Below are 12775 nucleotides of genomic sequence, written 5' to 3'. Positions count from 1 at the left end.
CCGGAAACTAATTGGTAGCCAGTGCAATCGGACCAGGATTGGTGTAATATGCTCAAACCGTCTTGTTCCAGTGAGCAACCCGGCTGCTTAATTCTGCACTAGCTGAAGTTTCCAAGCAGTCTTCAGAGGCAGCCCTACGTATAATATACTGCAGTAATATATTGTGTGGCTCTTCCATGCCCCCTGCCACCTTCTGAGGTAAGCCTGGCCTCAGCATCTGACAATTTGGGCAGCTGCCAAGATCTGGTGGGTGCTGATCCTGGCACAAGATTGTCCCTACCCACTTTTCTGCCCCCCACCCAACATCCTAGGATCAGTTTTTATATTGCTTGGTGCAAGGCTAAGACATCCACAGTCTGGAGTGATTCTGTACCAGAGCATTGCAAATCTAAAATGGTGGGCACACCATGGCTGTCTGCGCTTCAGACAACTGTTACAAATCCTGCCCCAACCCTGGCTAGTATCACAGAATACGGAACGGCTTCCTTGGTTGGCTTCTCTTCACCTGTATTTTGTCCTCAGCTGAAGACCAAATCTGTGGCTCTCTACTACTTTAAATGCTTTGTAAGAACTTTGTTTTGTTACTTCTTTTTTCCCACAGGCTTCAGCTAGTAAGACAACTGTGATTGTTCCTGGACTGGGGGGCAGCATAACCACAGCAGTTCAGGCATCGGTAGCTTAAAGATAGGACTACTGCAATGCCACTCTGCTGCGGCTTCCCTTGTGCTCAGTCTGGAAACGGCAAGTTAGTGCAACATGTTGCAGTACAAATCACTTATAGGAGTGAGTGTCAGCAGATTACACCTGTGCTCAAAGATCTGCACTAGTTGCCAGTTCACCACTGGTCCAAGTTCAAGGTGTTACCATTGGCATATAAAGCCCTTAACAGGTTGGGACCAGTTTACTTCAGGCATAACTCTGATGCGCAGAACTTGCACTTCTAAAAGTGCATCACAATCTTCGTTCTACATTTGTCAAGAGTCAGGCCTTTAGTGCTTGGAAACACCTTGCCAACTGATATTAGGCAAGCCCCATCACTGTAGTCTTTCAGACATCTACTTAAAAAGTTTCTGTTTTTATTCAACTGCATGCTTGGTTACAGGTGCTGTTGTATTTCGTTGTTTTTAGCAGTTTTTAAATGTTTCAAATATTTTGTTGTTGTTTTTAAGCCACATTTTTATTTCAGAGATGTTTGCTGCCCTGGGCTCCAATGGGAGGAAGGGTGGAACATACATTTGATAAAGACAATAAATAAAAGAATTATTTTTTACTCTTGAGTGTGCTTTTTTATAAATTGTTTTACTGATTATTTAGGCGAGTCAACTTGAGCACTTCTTTGGGAATGGAAAGGTAAGATAGAAATTTACCTCAAAATAATTCTACAAACACACACACACAACACCATTCATGGTGTCCAAAATGATGAACCAGAAAGATGAATGATGGCATCAGCCCTGCACCTCAAATATGGACCCTACTAGGGTACATGCAAAATGTTAAGTAAAGACACAGTTGCAAAAGGTTTGTATGAGAGGGCAGGCCTTTCACATACAGAAGTACATACCTAAGCTAAACACTGTGAAGTGCTAACCAGTTTTCTGTGGTGTCCGGATCTGGAATTGAGGTTAACTAAAACCAGAAATAAATGCTTCCAAAATTGTCCTCCTGGTTAAGGAGGAGGAGGAGATGGCAGAGGGGAAGCATTCCTGAACTTCCCAGTGGTTCATGCGTGTCATGTTAAACTGTGATTTGTGAACACAGCAACTGTGTCAGGGGAGCAATCTACTCACAAACAAAACTTGGGAAGGAAAAGCACTCAAGCTCCACTTTGGGCCAATGTAGAATGCTACAATAGCAACCTCCCAACAACTTCTGCTTATACAAATCAGATCCCCTTGAAAGAAAGAGAGGTTTCTCATGCCAAAGCTGACCTTTGTTGAGCAAACTGTTTAAGCCGAAGCATCTAGAGCAAGCAGTAAACAGTAGTACTGTAACCGAGGCCAGAACAAACAGATGAGTAAGGATGAATAAATGCTTCACAAAGTTTTCCTTATTATCATCGTTATTTTCTTAAGCCCTTGTATAAAAATCACTTAATTTCTATTCATTATATTGATATAAATGGGTGTAGACACCCAGTTCCCCTCCCCCTGAATCCCAAGCCTCCCTTTCAGAAACTACAAACCCACATTATTATTAGAACAGCAGGATTTAAGAGCATACCCAGGCGAATCTGAGGGGGCCACTGAAGTGTATGATCCGGATACTGGGGTCGTCTCTAAGGAGGCCTCCTCTTGCGGTATTGGGTGATGTTCAAAGAACTTGGAGACAAACAGCAAACTGTGAGGCAAAAACAAAGAAAAACCTAACTTGGGCAAGACCCAGAAGTTTCACAACGTAAAACGTATGAGGAAGAAAACATCATAGGTTAAATTACATGTTTCCAAGAGAAAATACGTTGAAAGGTGACACTACAGTTTTGTAACAGTTAAGCAGGGAAGTCAAATCTCAGCGATTTGAAACATTTTATTTAAATCAGTTCTTATCATTGTAATATAATGGCAGGACACTTTCTTCTGTGAGGTCTAAGCTGTGTCTTGCTTTTCCATGCATTGGGTGCAATGCTACACTTCCAACAGGGATTTTGCTATATAAAAAGGGGGGCTAAATATTTATGGCTAAATAAGAACATCCTCAAAGCAGTCGACTGCAATCTCTTTAATAACTCATCCGGATTTTCACTGTTGCTAGGCCAAAAAGAGAGACTTCGTGGGTTACCCTACAGTCAGTATCCAACAAAAGGTAGAAAATCTTTTGTGAAATGGTATTATAGATGGGGCAGAAAAACTGCTACTCAAAGTTTTGTTTTCCAACTTGGCAGCAACAAAACAAGTAGTCAGTTACTTTATGAGGATAATTTGATTTCATTTAGTCTACAGTCAAGTACAAGAGTTTACATATGAATATGATGAATAATCCTTCCCCTTTGCGACTGAAGTATAGTAGCTGAACTAGTTTTTAAAGCTTGTATTTTATTTTATTCTTTAAGAAATCAAAACCCCGTGAGGTCTCCCACCACACTTTTACTGCCTTAGACTCCTTTCTTGAACTTTTGAATTACTTTTGCCAAAGATAATCCTAGTTCACACAGAAAGCTTCAAGGGACAACCAACGGCTTGGTCCTATTGTGCCAGCAAAGAAAAACAGTGGCTATGGTGCAAAGGGCAGACACCCTACCGCATAACTTGGCCTACACGGTATTTAAAGCACAGGCACATTATACTGCGATAACTGTGACTGTCAGACTGTGTAGGTCATGCTTAAAGCTTTCATTTATGGGCTCTCTGGAGCACAGGGTATACTAGTCACATTTGCCTAATTCTGTGGGAGAGGCAGCCTAGGTGCAGAGATGTCCCCTTTGCATACAAAGGATGCCACCGCGGCAATATCAGTACAATACACTCGTGTGCTGTTGTGACCGCTTATGTGTGCAGATTCAGGGAAAGAGCATTTAAACTGCAGAGGAGTTTTGATTACTTACTCAAGCTGATCATAATTCACGCACATCAACGGCACCTCTGTACTACAACGCTGGTGAAATTTGTACCCACAGGTCTGACAACGGAACCCCTGGAAAAGCAGCTTTCGACAGAAGTCGCAGAACGCTAAAGTGAAGAACGTCTTTCGTACCTACGCCATCAAGAAAGCAGGCATGAGAAACAAGGCCCTCTCGCGCCCGCTAAAACTGCAATGTCATCTCGTCAGAAAAGGGCCGATTCAAGCTCCTTTTAAGTTAGATCGAAGGTATTACTCTAAAAGCCCTATGACCGAAAAGAGAGCTGTAATCCTGACAAACGGTTTGCTAATTTAACTAACAGAAGAACCCCCACAATTCTATTGTGTGCTATAATAATTTAGTGCATATTAAGTGCAATAGAAATCCTCTAATACACATTTGTGTTTACAAAGCAGTAACTCAATTTTCACTGATGTCAGGAGATCTGCCCCTTCTTGTTTTGCGCCTGCCTTCATGCAACTTTACATTTCACGTTTCTATGGCAATTTTACCAAGAAACAGTTTATGAAAGAAAATGGCTCCTGAGTTTTCAAACAGAGAACCATCACACGTGCAAGGTAACCTAGTGAGACCTGTCTTCTTTCTGGAGCAGTTTGTGAAGAGTAGGTAAAGGTAAAGGTAAAGGGACCCCTGACCATTAGGTCCAGTCATAGCGGACTCTGGGGTTGTGGCGCTCATCTCGCTTTACTGGCCAAGGGAGCCGGCTTACAGCTTCTGAGTCACGTGGCCAGCATGACTAAGCCGCTTCTGGAGAACCAGAGCAGCGCACGGAAATGCCGTTTACTTTCCCGCCGGAGTGGTACCTATTTATCTACTTGCACTATGACGTGCTTTCGAACTGCTAGGTTGGCAGGAGCTGGGACCGAACAACAGGAGCTCACCCCATCGCAGGGATTCGAACCGCCGACCTTCTGATCGGCAAGCCCTAGGCTCTGTGGCTTAACCCACAGCGCCACCCGCGTCCCTTGTGAACAGGTCCATGTAAATGATATAATACCATACCAGGCAAAGCCTCCCCATTTCTAGCTACACAAGGGGAGGGAGGAGCTCCCTGCTCTTGCAGAATTCCACCTACCAGAGCTGGCAACTAAAACTTGCACATTTGCCAAGTTCTATCTAAGCTCTGGGCAATGTTATTGTGTTTTTATCAAACAATAAAATGAGGATGCGTTTCTTTTAAAAATCATTATAGCTGAAGTACTCAAGTAGAAAAGTTATATCAAAGGTTTAGAGATCTGCACATTTTATTTAGCAGAATCTGAAAAGATTTAAAATTGGTAGAATGCGAAAGGCAGGTTAGGTAGCAATGTCTACTTAAAGCAAATAAAACAGACAAAATTCTTTAAGAGGATGCTATCCAGAGCATTTTTATGCAACTATCCTTGGGTTCCAGTGAATGAAACAAAAATGAAGTACCAAAGCTGTATTTTTAAGAAGGCCTCTCCATATAATAAACCTAAGACAGAGACGTCCTTTGGTGAAAAAGCCATCCAGATAATTTGCTTCCACCAGATTCCACTTAAATTGTCATTCCTTAGGTCAGGTTGTCTCTCAGCGCTGGCATCACTGATGCGACCAGCACAACTCTGTAACAGGTTTATTAGTTGCCTGCTGGTGTGCAGCAAGCAGGAGATCACCAAACACATTCTTTTCATAACACAATAATATACAACAAGCAGATTTTTGCTGCTCTTTCATGCTCCGGTGTATTTAAAAATCTGGTTCACATAGGCATTTTATTAAATTCCCCATGAGAATGCTGCTATTTCTAAAGAGCCACACTTTATTTAATGACAAGTAAATTGCTCTCAATCATGGACAATTTACATAATTCTTCCTGCAATTATGGCTTCAGCCTTGAGATTACAATGATATGGAAGCAGACTGCATGATTAAAATAAGCATGCAAAATGAACTAAAGGTCATCTCGTCCAGATCCTACTTTTAAAACAAGATTCTAAATACATTTGGGCCATTGATTTACCCTCATCATACAGATTACGCTTATAGTCTCACCATTATTCACCTAGAAGTACTGTAGATTCATCTGGAGGTAGAACCTCAACTCAGCAATAAGTACAACGTTGCATACAATTCACCCCAATCTGCATTTCACAATGTGGCTTAACCAGGCTTGTAAGAAGATACTTGCCTGCTTGCCTGTGGTGAGTGAGAATTGCCTCTAGGAGACTAAGAAGACAAACTTGTATATGGGGGAAAAAGTTTTTTTTTTTAATATACTGAGTTTGCTGAAATGTACAAATGGCTATCAGATGTGTACACATGTAAGAAGGTGGCTGTAGCGAAGGGGAAATGTGTTGTATAAAACACGAATATTCTACTCAAAAGCAGCAGCTGTCTATGCCCATGGCACAGCAATTTATTCTGTGAAAACAATTTTTTAATTTATTTCATTTATATATTGCCCTCCAGCAGAGAATTCCAAGGCAGTTTACAGTAAAAAACACAAAAATACATACCTATTTAAAAGGCCATAGACCGTTTAATTAGCCAAAGTCCTGGGAGAAGAGGAATGTTTTCCCCTGGCGCCTAAAGATACATAATGAAGGCACTAGGCGAGCTTCCCTGGGGAGGGCATTCCAGAAACAGGGAGCCACTGAAGAAAAGGCCCATTCTCGTGCTGCCAATTTTTCTTTTCAGAACATAATAAAACCAGATGCAACACCAGCAGGCGTTGTAGGAAAATACTTACAAAGTTGTGTGTCGTAAGAGGTACATTCTCCAAGACTTCCACATGCAGTTCTTCGCCTGTGAGCCAGGAAATGTCTGTATCCCAGCCAATGGGCTTTTTCTCCCTGCAGTGCAAATGAACTCCATGAGCAGATATGGGGGGCGGGTGGAGGACAGTAGTTCGGATTTGTTTTTAAGCCTTCCATCGTTAGAAGCTTCAAATGGCAAGTTAGCATGGATTTATCACAATTAACTGTGCTACAAATTACAAGATAGAGACTTAACTCTCTCCTGCAATTAAGATCACAAGATCTAATGCAGGAATGAAGAACTTTTTGCCCTGCAGATGTTATGGCTACAGCTCCCATCCCACTTGCTGATGGTCATGTTGGATAGGGCTGCTAGAAGCTGGAGACCAACAACATCTGGAGGGCCACAAGTCTCCCATCCCTGATACACAGCATTAAGGAATGGATGGCTCTTGAGCTCCACAACCTAAAGTAAATCTCACTGCTTTGCTAGGTAAAGAATATTTCTCGGGTATTTGCCTCCACTATTTAAAAAGTCTACAAAAAGTTTAGTTAATGAGAAGGGCACAGTTTATACAGAAAAAAACAAAGGGAAGCAACTGGGAAGCTGCTAACTATCTACGATATATTTTCTGAAGTTGTTTGTATGCATTAGGACACCTCTTAAGATGTCATAACCAAATATTGAATGATAATTTGTGAGATCAAGAAGCAGGTTTTCTCCTATGTTTCGATACAAACGGGTACTGTTTTGAATCAAGATGGTGGACTGAACCTTTCAAAACTGCACATATGTTTTTGGTTTCTTAGAAACCCTGAGAAACACCAGATACAAGGCTGCTAGTATACAAGAGAGAGCACTGTGAGCAAATCTACTAGCAGGAACAAAGAAAAGGATTCTCTCCCACTCTCAACCCACAACCACTGCTAAGGGGCATAGAGTGAGATTTTGCCTATGCTTTGGAAAACAATTTGTTTAAAATATGAAGAGAATTGTTTTTATCTTGATTATTCATGCACTTAAAACACCCAGAAAGAATCACTTTAGCAATCATTCCCTCTTCAACTCCTACCCCAAACCATACTACATACAAACCATACCCATCCTGTATTCGGTAAACTGCACAGCACTCTGGGATGAGACCTCTCATCATCAAAGCTTTCTTTAAACTGTCACGGACTGTAACTCCACATCTTGCTGGAACCTGCGAAATCAAAATCAAACCATTAGCACTACTTCAGCTTAATGTAGTTCTGAAGCCTTAAAAGCATGCTGCAGTTTACAAGTGGGTCCATGTGAGCATCTACTTCGGAGGTCCGGCTCTGGGCGCCCCCAACATCAAATAAAGAGAGATGGCAACCAGAAAGAGAAAGAGAGAGGGGCTTCTCAGTTGTGAAATATCCTCCCTAGCAAGACTCACCTGGTTGTTTTGGGCGCCAGATAAGGTATTTTTAAAAATTCTCCTAGCAGTCTAAAAACTGTGATTTTAAAGTTTTGAATTGTAACCCGCTGTTTACATGCTGATGATTTTTGGCCATGCTGTGAATCTGTCTTGTCTTGAAAGGTTTTGTAAATCATGCAGAGATGGTTATTGGGCAGCCTCAATCAAGGCTGTAAATAAATAAAAGCTCTACTGAACCTGATTGGCTGGTGTTCAATGGTATACTGCCTCTAAATATGGACCATACATCTAGCTATCACAGCTGTTGATAGACCCTTCACAAATTAGTCTAAACCAGGGATGAGAACCAGCGGTCCTCTGTATGTTTTTGGTCAACAACAATGCCTGTCACCCCGAACATTGCCTCTGCTGGCTGGGGCTGACGAGAGTTGGAGGTGAGCAATATCCGGAGGGTCACAGGTTGCCCTTCCTGCTCTGCTCTAACCCCTTCCCAAGGGGTCTAAGGTTGTAGTTATCAGCACGTTTTAGGGCAGTGGATTCATGTTTCCATTGGGTAATACATGAAGGAATGCTTCTCTAACTCCTGCCCTGCCCTTTGGTGTGGGCTGAGTTTAGCTGCTGCCTCAAAACTGCCAGGAAAAGAGGATGAGTCCTCCCCACCTGACCCCCATTATAATATTAATAAAATTTATTACTACTACTACTACTACTACTACTACTACTACTACTACTACTATATACCCTGCTTTTCCCCCTGGTGGGACTCAAGGTGGCTTACAGATAAAAACAAGAACTACTAAAAACATAGAAAAGCCCATCATTATGGGTTGAGTGAGTTCTAGTTGATGCCCCACTCATCTTTGTTTCCAACAAGGACTAAGGGACTTCCAGCTACTTAATGCCTCAGAAGTTCTTAGTGGGGCTGCTGCCTCATACAGCACCAGGGAAAACCAAGTACAACGGCAGTATATGACTTCTGAACAATCCTGGCTTCATCTGGTCTCCATCTGGTCACCATTTCTGTTCCTCTACCAGATCTGAGTACAGTGGTACCTTGGTTTCCGAACAGCTTAGCTGTCGAACAAATCAGCTCCCGAACGCCGCAAACCCAGACGTTAAGTGTTCCAGTTTGCAAATGTTTTTCAGAAGCTGAACGTCCAATGCGGCGTCTGCTTAAGTGCAGGAAGCACCTGCAGCCAATCAGAAGCCGCACCTTGGTTTTCGAACAGTTTGGGAATCGAATAGACTCCCGGAACGGATTAAGTTTGAGAACCAAGGTACCACTGTATTCTATTTTCAGAATCTTTTTTTTCTAATGCTTAAGAGCGCCTTTGGGGGTTATAAAGTGGGATATAAGTATTTCGCAATAAATAAATGAATACTGTAAATGAATGTTATTGGTCATAAATACAATTTTTCCAAAGTTCTTTGCCTCTTCCCAATGTGCACCCATGAAGTAAAGTTGTACGGTTGACATTTAATGTGACTATTTTCAAATTCCTTTCAGGTAAGCTCACACTGCCCTCTCTTCTTCTTAAGTCATGAAGGGACAGCAGAACAGTTTATACCCAAGTACTGACAACTGTTGTTAAGAAGGAGCCTGGTCACCACTGGCAACTGGAAGCTGTCCTCAGGTAACCATGTGGTGACTCAGAGCCCCTTATTTATAGCACATTCCCAAGAAGTACAACACTTTTTTTAAAAAAAAAGTCATCTAAACATGTCATTTCTGCATTGATTGGCCTCTGCAATTACTCATCTTAGTCAGCGCCCAGTCAGAAGCCTCTTGCAAAGCCTTTCGCAAGAGAGTACTGCTGCTTGTATGCTTTCCGTGCCTAATAAATACTCAATAAATTAAGCTACGTTAGCAGATTGTTAGGCTTGACACATGTTTCTTCAGAAGGAGATCTCATCTCTTCCTGTTTATATTTTCCTTGTTCCGAGCTTGAGTCAGAGCTAAGTGTTCATGTGCTCATTGGCTAGTTGCATCTTCTTAAGCAGCAGCATGTCTGAACTATGTTATTAAGAGGAAACAGTCTCAAAATTGCCTTTGTATGAAGTCTGAGAACTATGCAAAATTAACCATCTTTACATTTATGTCCTGTTGGTGAACATGGGGCTCCCAGGCAGTCACTGATTCAGGCCCAGATCTACATTGCTTTAAGAAAAGTGGTGGCCTCACATGCCTTCAGACTATATACTGGACTATTCCATTAGAGAATGAGGAGCTTGAGTAATGCTTAGAGGCCATCTTGTCCTTCTTGGGCTTAGCCCTGGCAGTTAAAAATAAAGGCTTGGGCCTAAATTCTAGCAAACCCTAGCTCAACATAAAGAAGGGAGGAGGCATGTATCCTTGCAAAGCGCCACACAGCTTTCTTGTAAATAGGTGCCTGCCAGTTTAGGCAAAAAGAAATTTGTTTGGTCTTTGGCCAATTAGAATCTGAAGGCAAGTGGGGAAAGAAAAGCTCCTCTGATTCCCCCCCCCCCTCCTGTATTTTTCTTTGTGCTGCTTCAAAGAAACATCATGGGGTTTCTTTCTTAAAAAGTTCCCATCTTTTAGGCTTTTTCTAAATGCTATTTTGCAATCCCAGAAGAGGTCTTTTTTAAACATACACAGCAACAACAGTGTTTTCTCAAGCCTGAGGCCAGAATCCCCCGCATCAAAGCAATTATAAAATTTAAATATGGCAGGATAGTAACTTGCAAAGCTACATTTACTTCATCATTCCATCAATATGCCCTTTTGGACTGATGTGTTCTGATGAATTTTGACCAACTCTCACCCAGTATCTGGTGCAATCTTCTGCTGACTACAACCATCTCTAGTGGAGGAAAACTAGAGATGGAAATATGTGGTTGAGATAATATGCCCTCCTCAATTCCCCCATTCTCTGATGCCTAAACCACACAGTAGCAGACGCTAACTGCAAACCTCATGGGGAGAAGTTCCTGGCCTGCAAATTCACCAATCTGAGAGGATCTCAAAATTAAGGCTTCGATTCTATGTATATTTACAAGGAAGTAAGTGCTCCTGAAATTTGTAGGACTCTCTTCCAAGTAAAACACGCATAGGATCCAGCTGTAAGAAGTTTATTTAGGATGCACAGGTCCAATGTAAGAGAAATTTCTCCAGTCCGGTGGGCTTTCAGAAATCTACCTCTGGGAGAGGATTGCACACATATACTGGGCAAGGCAAGTAAAGTGTGGAGCACATACTGCAGATATCACCCATCCTGCACAGGACAGTTAATAAATACAAAGGATAGAGGAAGCTTCGGCTACTTGAGACAGCTTCTGTGGGACTGTCTTGAATATGTATATTCCACACCCTCTGTTTACATTCATCCAAACCAGGTTGCGTATGCACCAGGAAAGGCACACTACAGTGGTACCTCTGATTACGAACTTAATTCTTTCTGGAGGTCCATTCTTAACCTGAAACCATTCTTAACCTGAGGTACCACTTTAGCTAATGGGGCCTTCCGCTGCCGCCACTGTGTGATTTCTGTTCTCATCTTGAGGTAAAGTTCTTAACCCGAGGTACTACTTCCGGGTTAGCGGAGCCTGTAACCTGAAGTGTTTGTAACCCGAGGTACCACTGTACCTTAGAAAGCTAGAAAATCAAAACTGGGTCCTAGAAAATAGATTCCTATAGCAAAACAGGACTCTTCTTCACAGATTTCCCTCAGAGATAGATATCCATCCTGTGTTCCATTTGCTCTGTTCTTACCACCCGCCCCTTGCAAATTCATGATTCAGCTGCTACAACAACGGCCAGCTGGTCACCCCCTCGGAGGAGGGAATCCTGGCTTGGGACCAGCAGCAAGAGTAGGGATATATGCAATATTAAAGAGGCAGCACAACAGGGGTTGATGCATGTGCTTTTTCCCTTATGAACTATATTCCCCAAAGCTTTTTCTATGCTGAAGTGTTAGATCTATTACATAGTGCAATTACGCAGCAACCTCAGCTCACCCTGTGTAGCCAGCTGTAATTTCTTTGGGCACATGTGTTTTAATTAACGTAACGTAGGAGACCAACTTTCCTCATTGCCTTATTTTTTTTTGAAAAAAGTCACTTTATGTTATGACAGTGTGCTGCCCAGAACCTTTTGAAGCACGTCCGCAATTAGATAGAAGTTCAGGAGATGTACAGAAGCTGTTGTGTGTGATAGTTGCCTAGTCAAATCTCAGAAGTCAGAGACAGATCTGAGCAAGATTCCCAGGGACTGGAAAACAAGGTTTCGATTCCCAAGATAGGACTTCCCACAACCAGCAAAATATTTCCCGCATGAGCAGCTAAGAGCCATACAGGCTCTTAGATGCATAAAGTGACTTCTGCAAACAAATTTTGCTCAACTTAATCTCCCTATTAGGATACTTCTCATATTTAAAAGCAATGTATTCTTGAAAGCAGGTTAGGTTACTAAGGCAATCCACAAAGCATCTTTGCCATAACCTATCTATTAAAAAATGAAACCGGAAAAAGAAAGCCAAGCATATTGTTTAAAAGAAGAGACACTTGATATTAAATTAGAAATATTTTTTAAAAATCTACTATGTAGGAATGAACTACTGAGAATTAAAACCAACAGGTGTCAAACCAGTCAAAATGGGGTTTCAACCCTGTGATCACATAGCTGGGAGTAACTATCACTGAACTCAGCCTTAATCTTGAGCAGACATATGTTAGATTGCACCATTAAGATTGCTAAGTAACACTGGTTTCACTAAGAGCAGAAGACTGCAGCCTTAGACATACACAATATTGCAGTTAAGCACATGCTTAAATCTCCCTCACTGAAAGCAATCAGAACTAAAAGTCCTTTGGCTTCACTAAGTTTTACCCTATAACTGAAATTAAACTCTAAGTGGCCCTAAACTCAATTTCCTTTCCCCCCAGCCATGCCCCTTCTATTTTGCTCCTTCATTTTTGTCTTGTCTCCGCTCTTAAAATACCACTGTTTTCCTTGTCTGAACCATTGGTAATTACAGTTTCAGCTTGTCACCTCACATCTTTTATGTAGCCTGCCCCCCCAAAAGGAAGCACGTCTTCACTCTTCTCTCATTCCTAGC

The 12775-nt window shown here is 42.0% G+C and overlaps 1 protein-coding gene across 2 annotated transcripts in view; it reads right to left on the bottom strand.

Moving 5' to 3' along the window:
* BRAF (B-Raf proto-oncogene, serine/threonine kinase) overlaps positions 1-12775 on the bottom strand; it is a 50368-nt gene that overhangs the window by 24037 nt on the left and 13556 nt on the right. For both annotated transcript variants that reach the window (XM_083700205.1, XM_083700206.1), the window contains exons 4-7: positions 7399-7502; positions 6291-6393; positions 3542-3690; positions 2224-2340 (exon numbers count right to left, since the gene is read on the bottom strand). In XM_083700205.1, coding sequence (XP_083556331.1) covers positions 2224-2340; positions 3542-3690; positions 6291-6393; positions 7399-7502 — 473 coding nt within the window. The remainder of the gene's footprint in view (positions 1-2223; positions 2341-3541; positions 3691-6290; positions 6394-7398; positions 7503-12775) is intronic.

The sequence above is a fragment of the Podarcis gaigeae genome, assembly GCF_964106915.1.
Source record: "Podarcis gaigeae genome assembly, chromosome: 10".
Taxonomy (NCBI): Eukaryota; Metazoa; Chordata; class Lepidosauria; order Squamata; family Lacertidae; genus Podarcis; species Podarcis gaigeae.
Note: the sequence above shows the minus strand (reverse complement) of the source record. Positions and strands in the feature narration are given on the sequence as shown.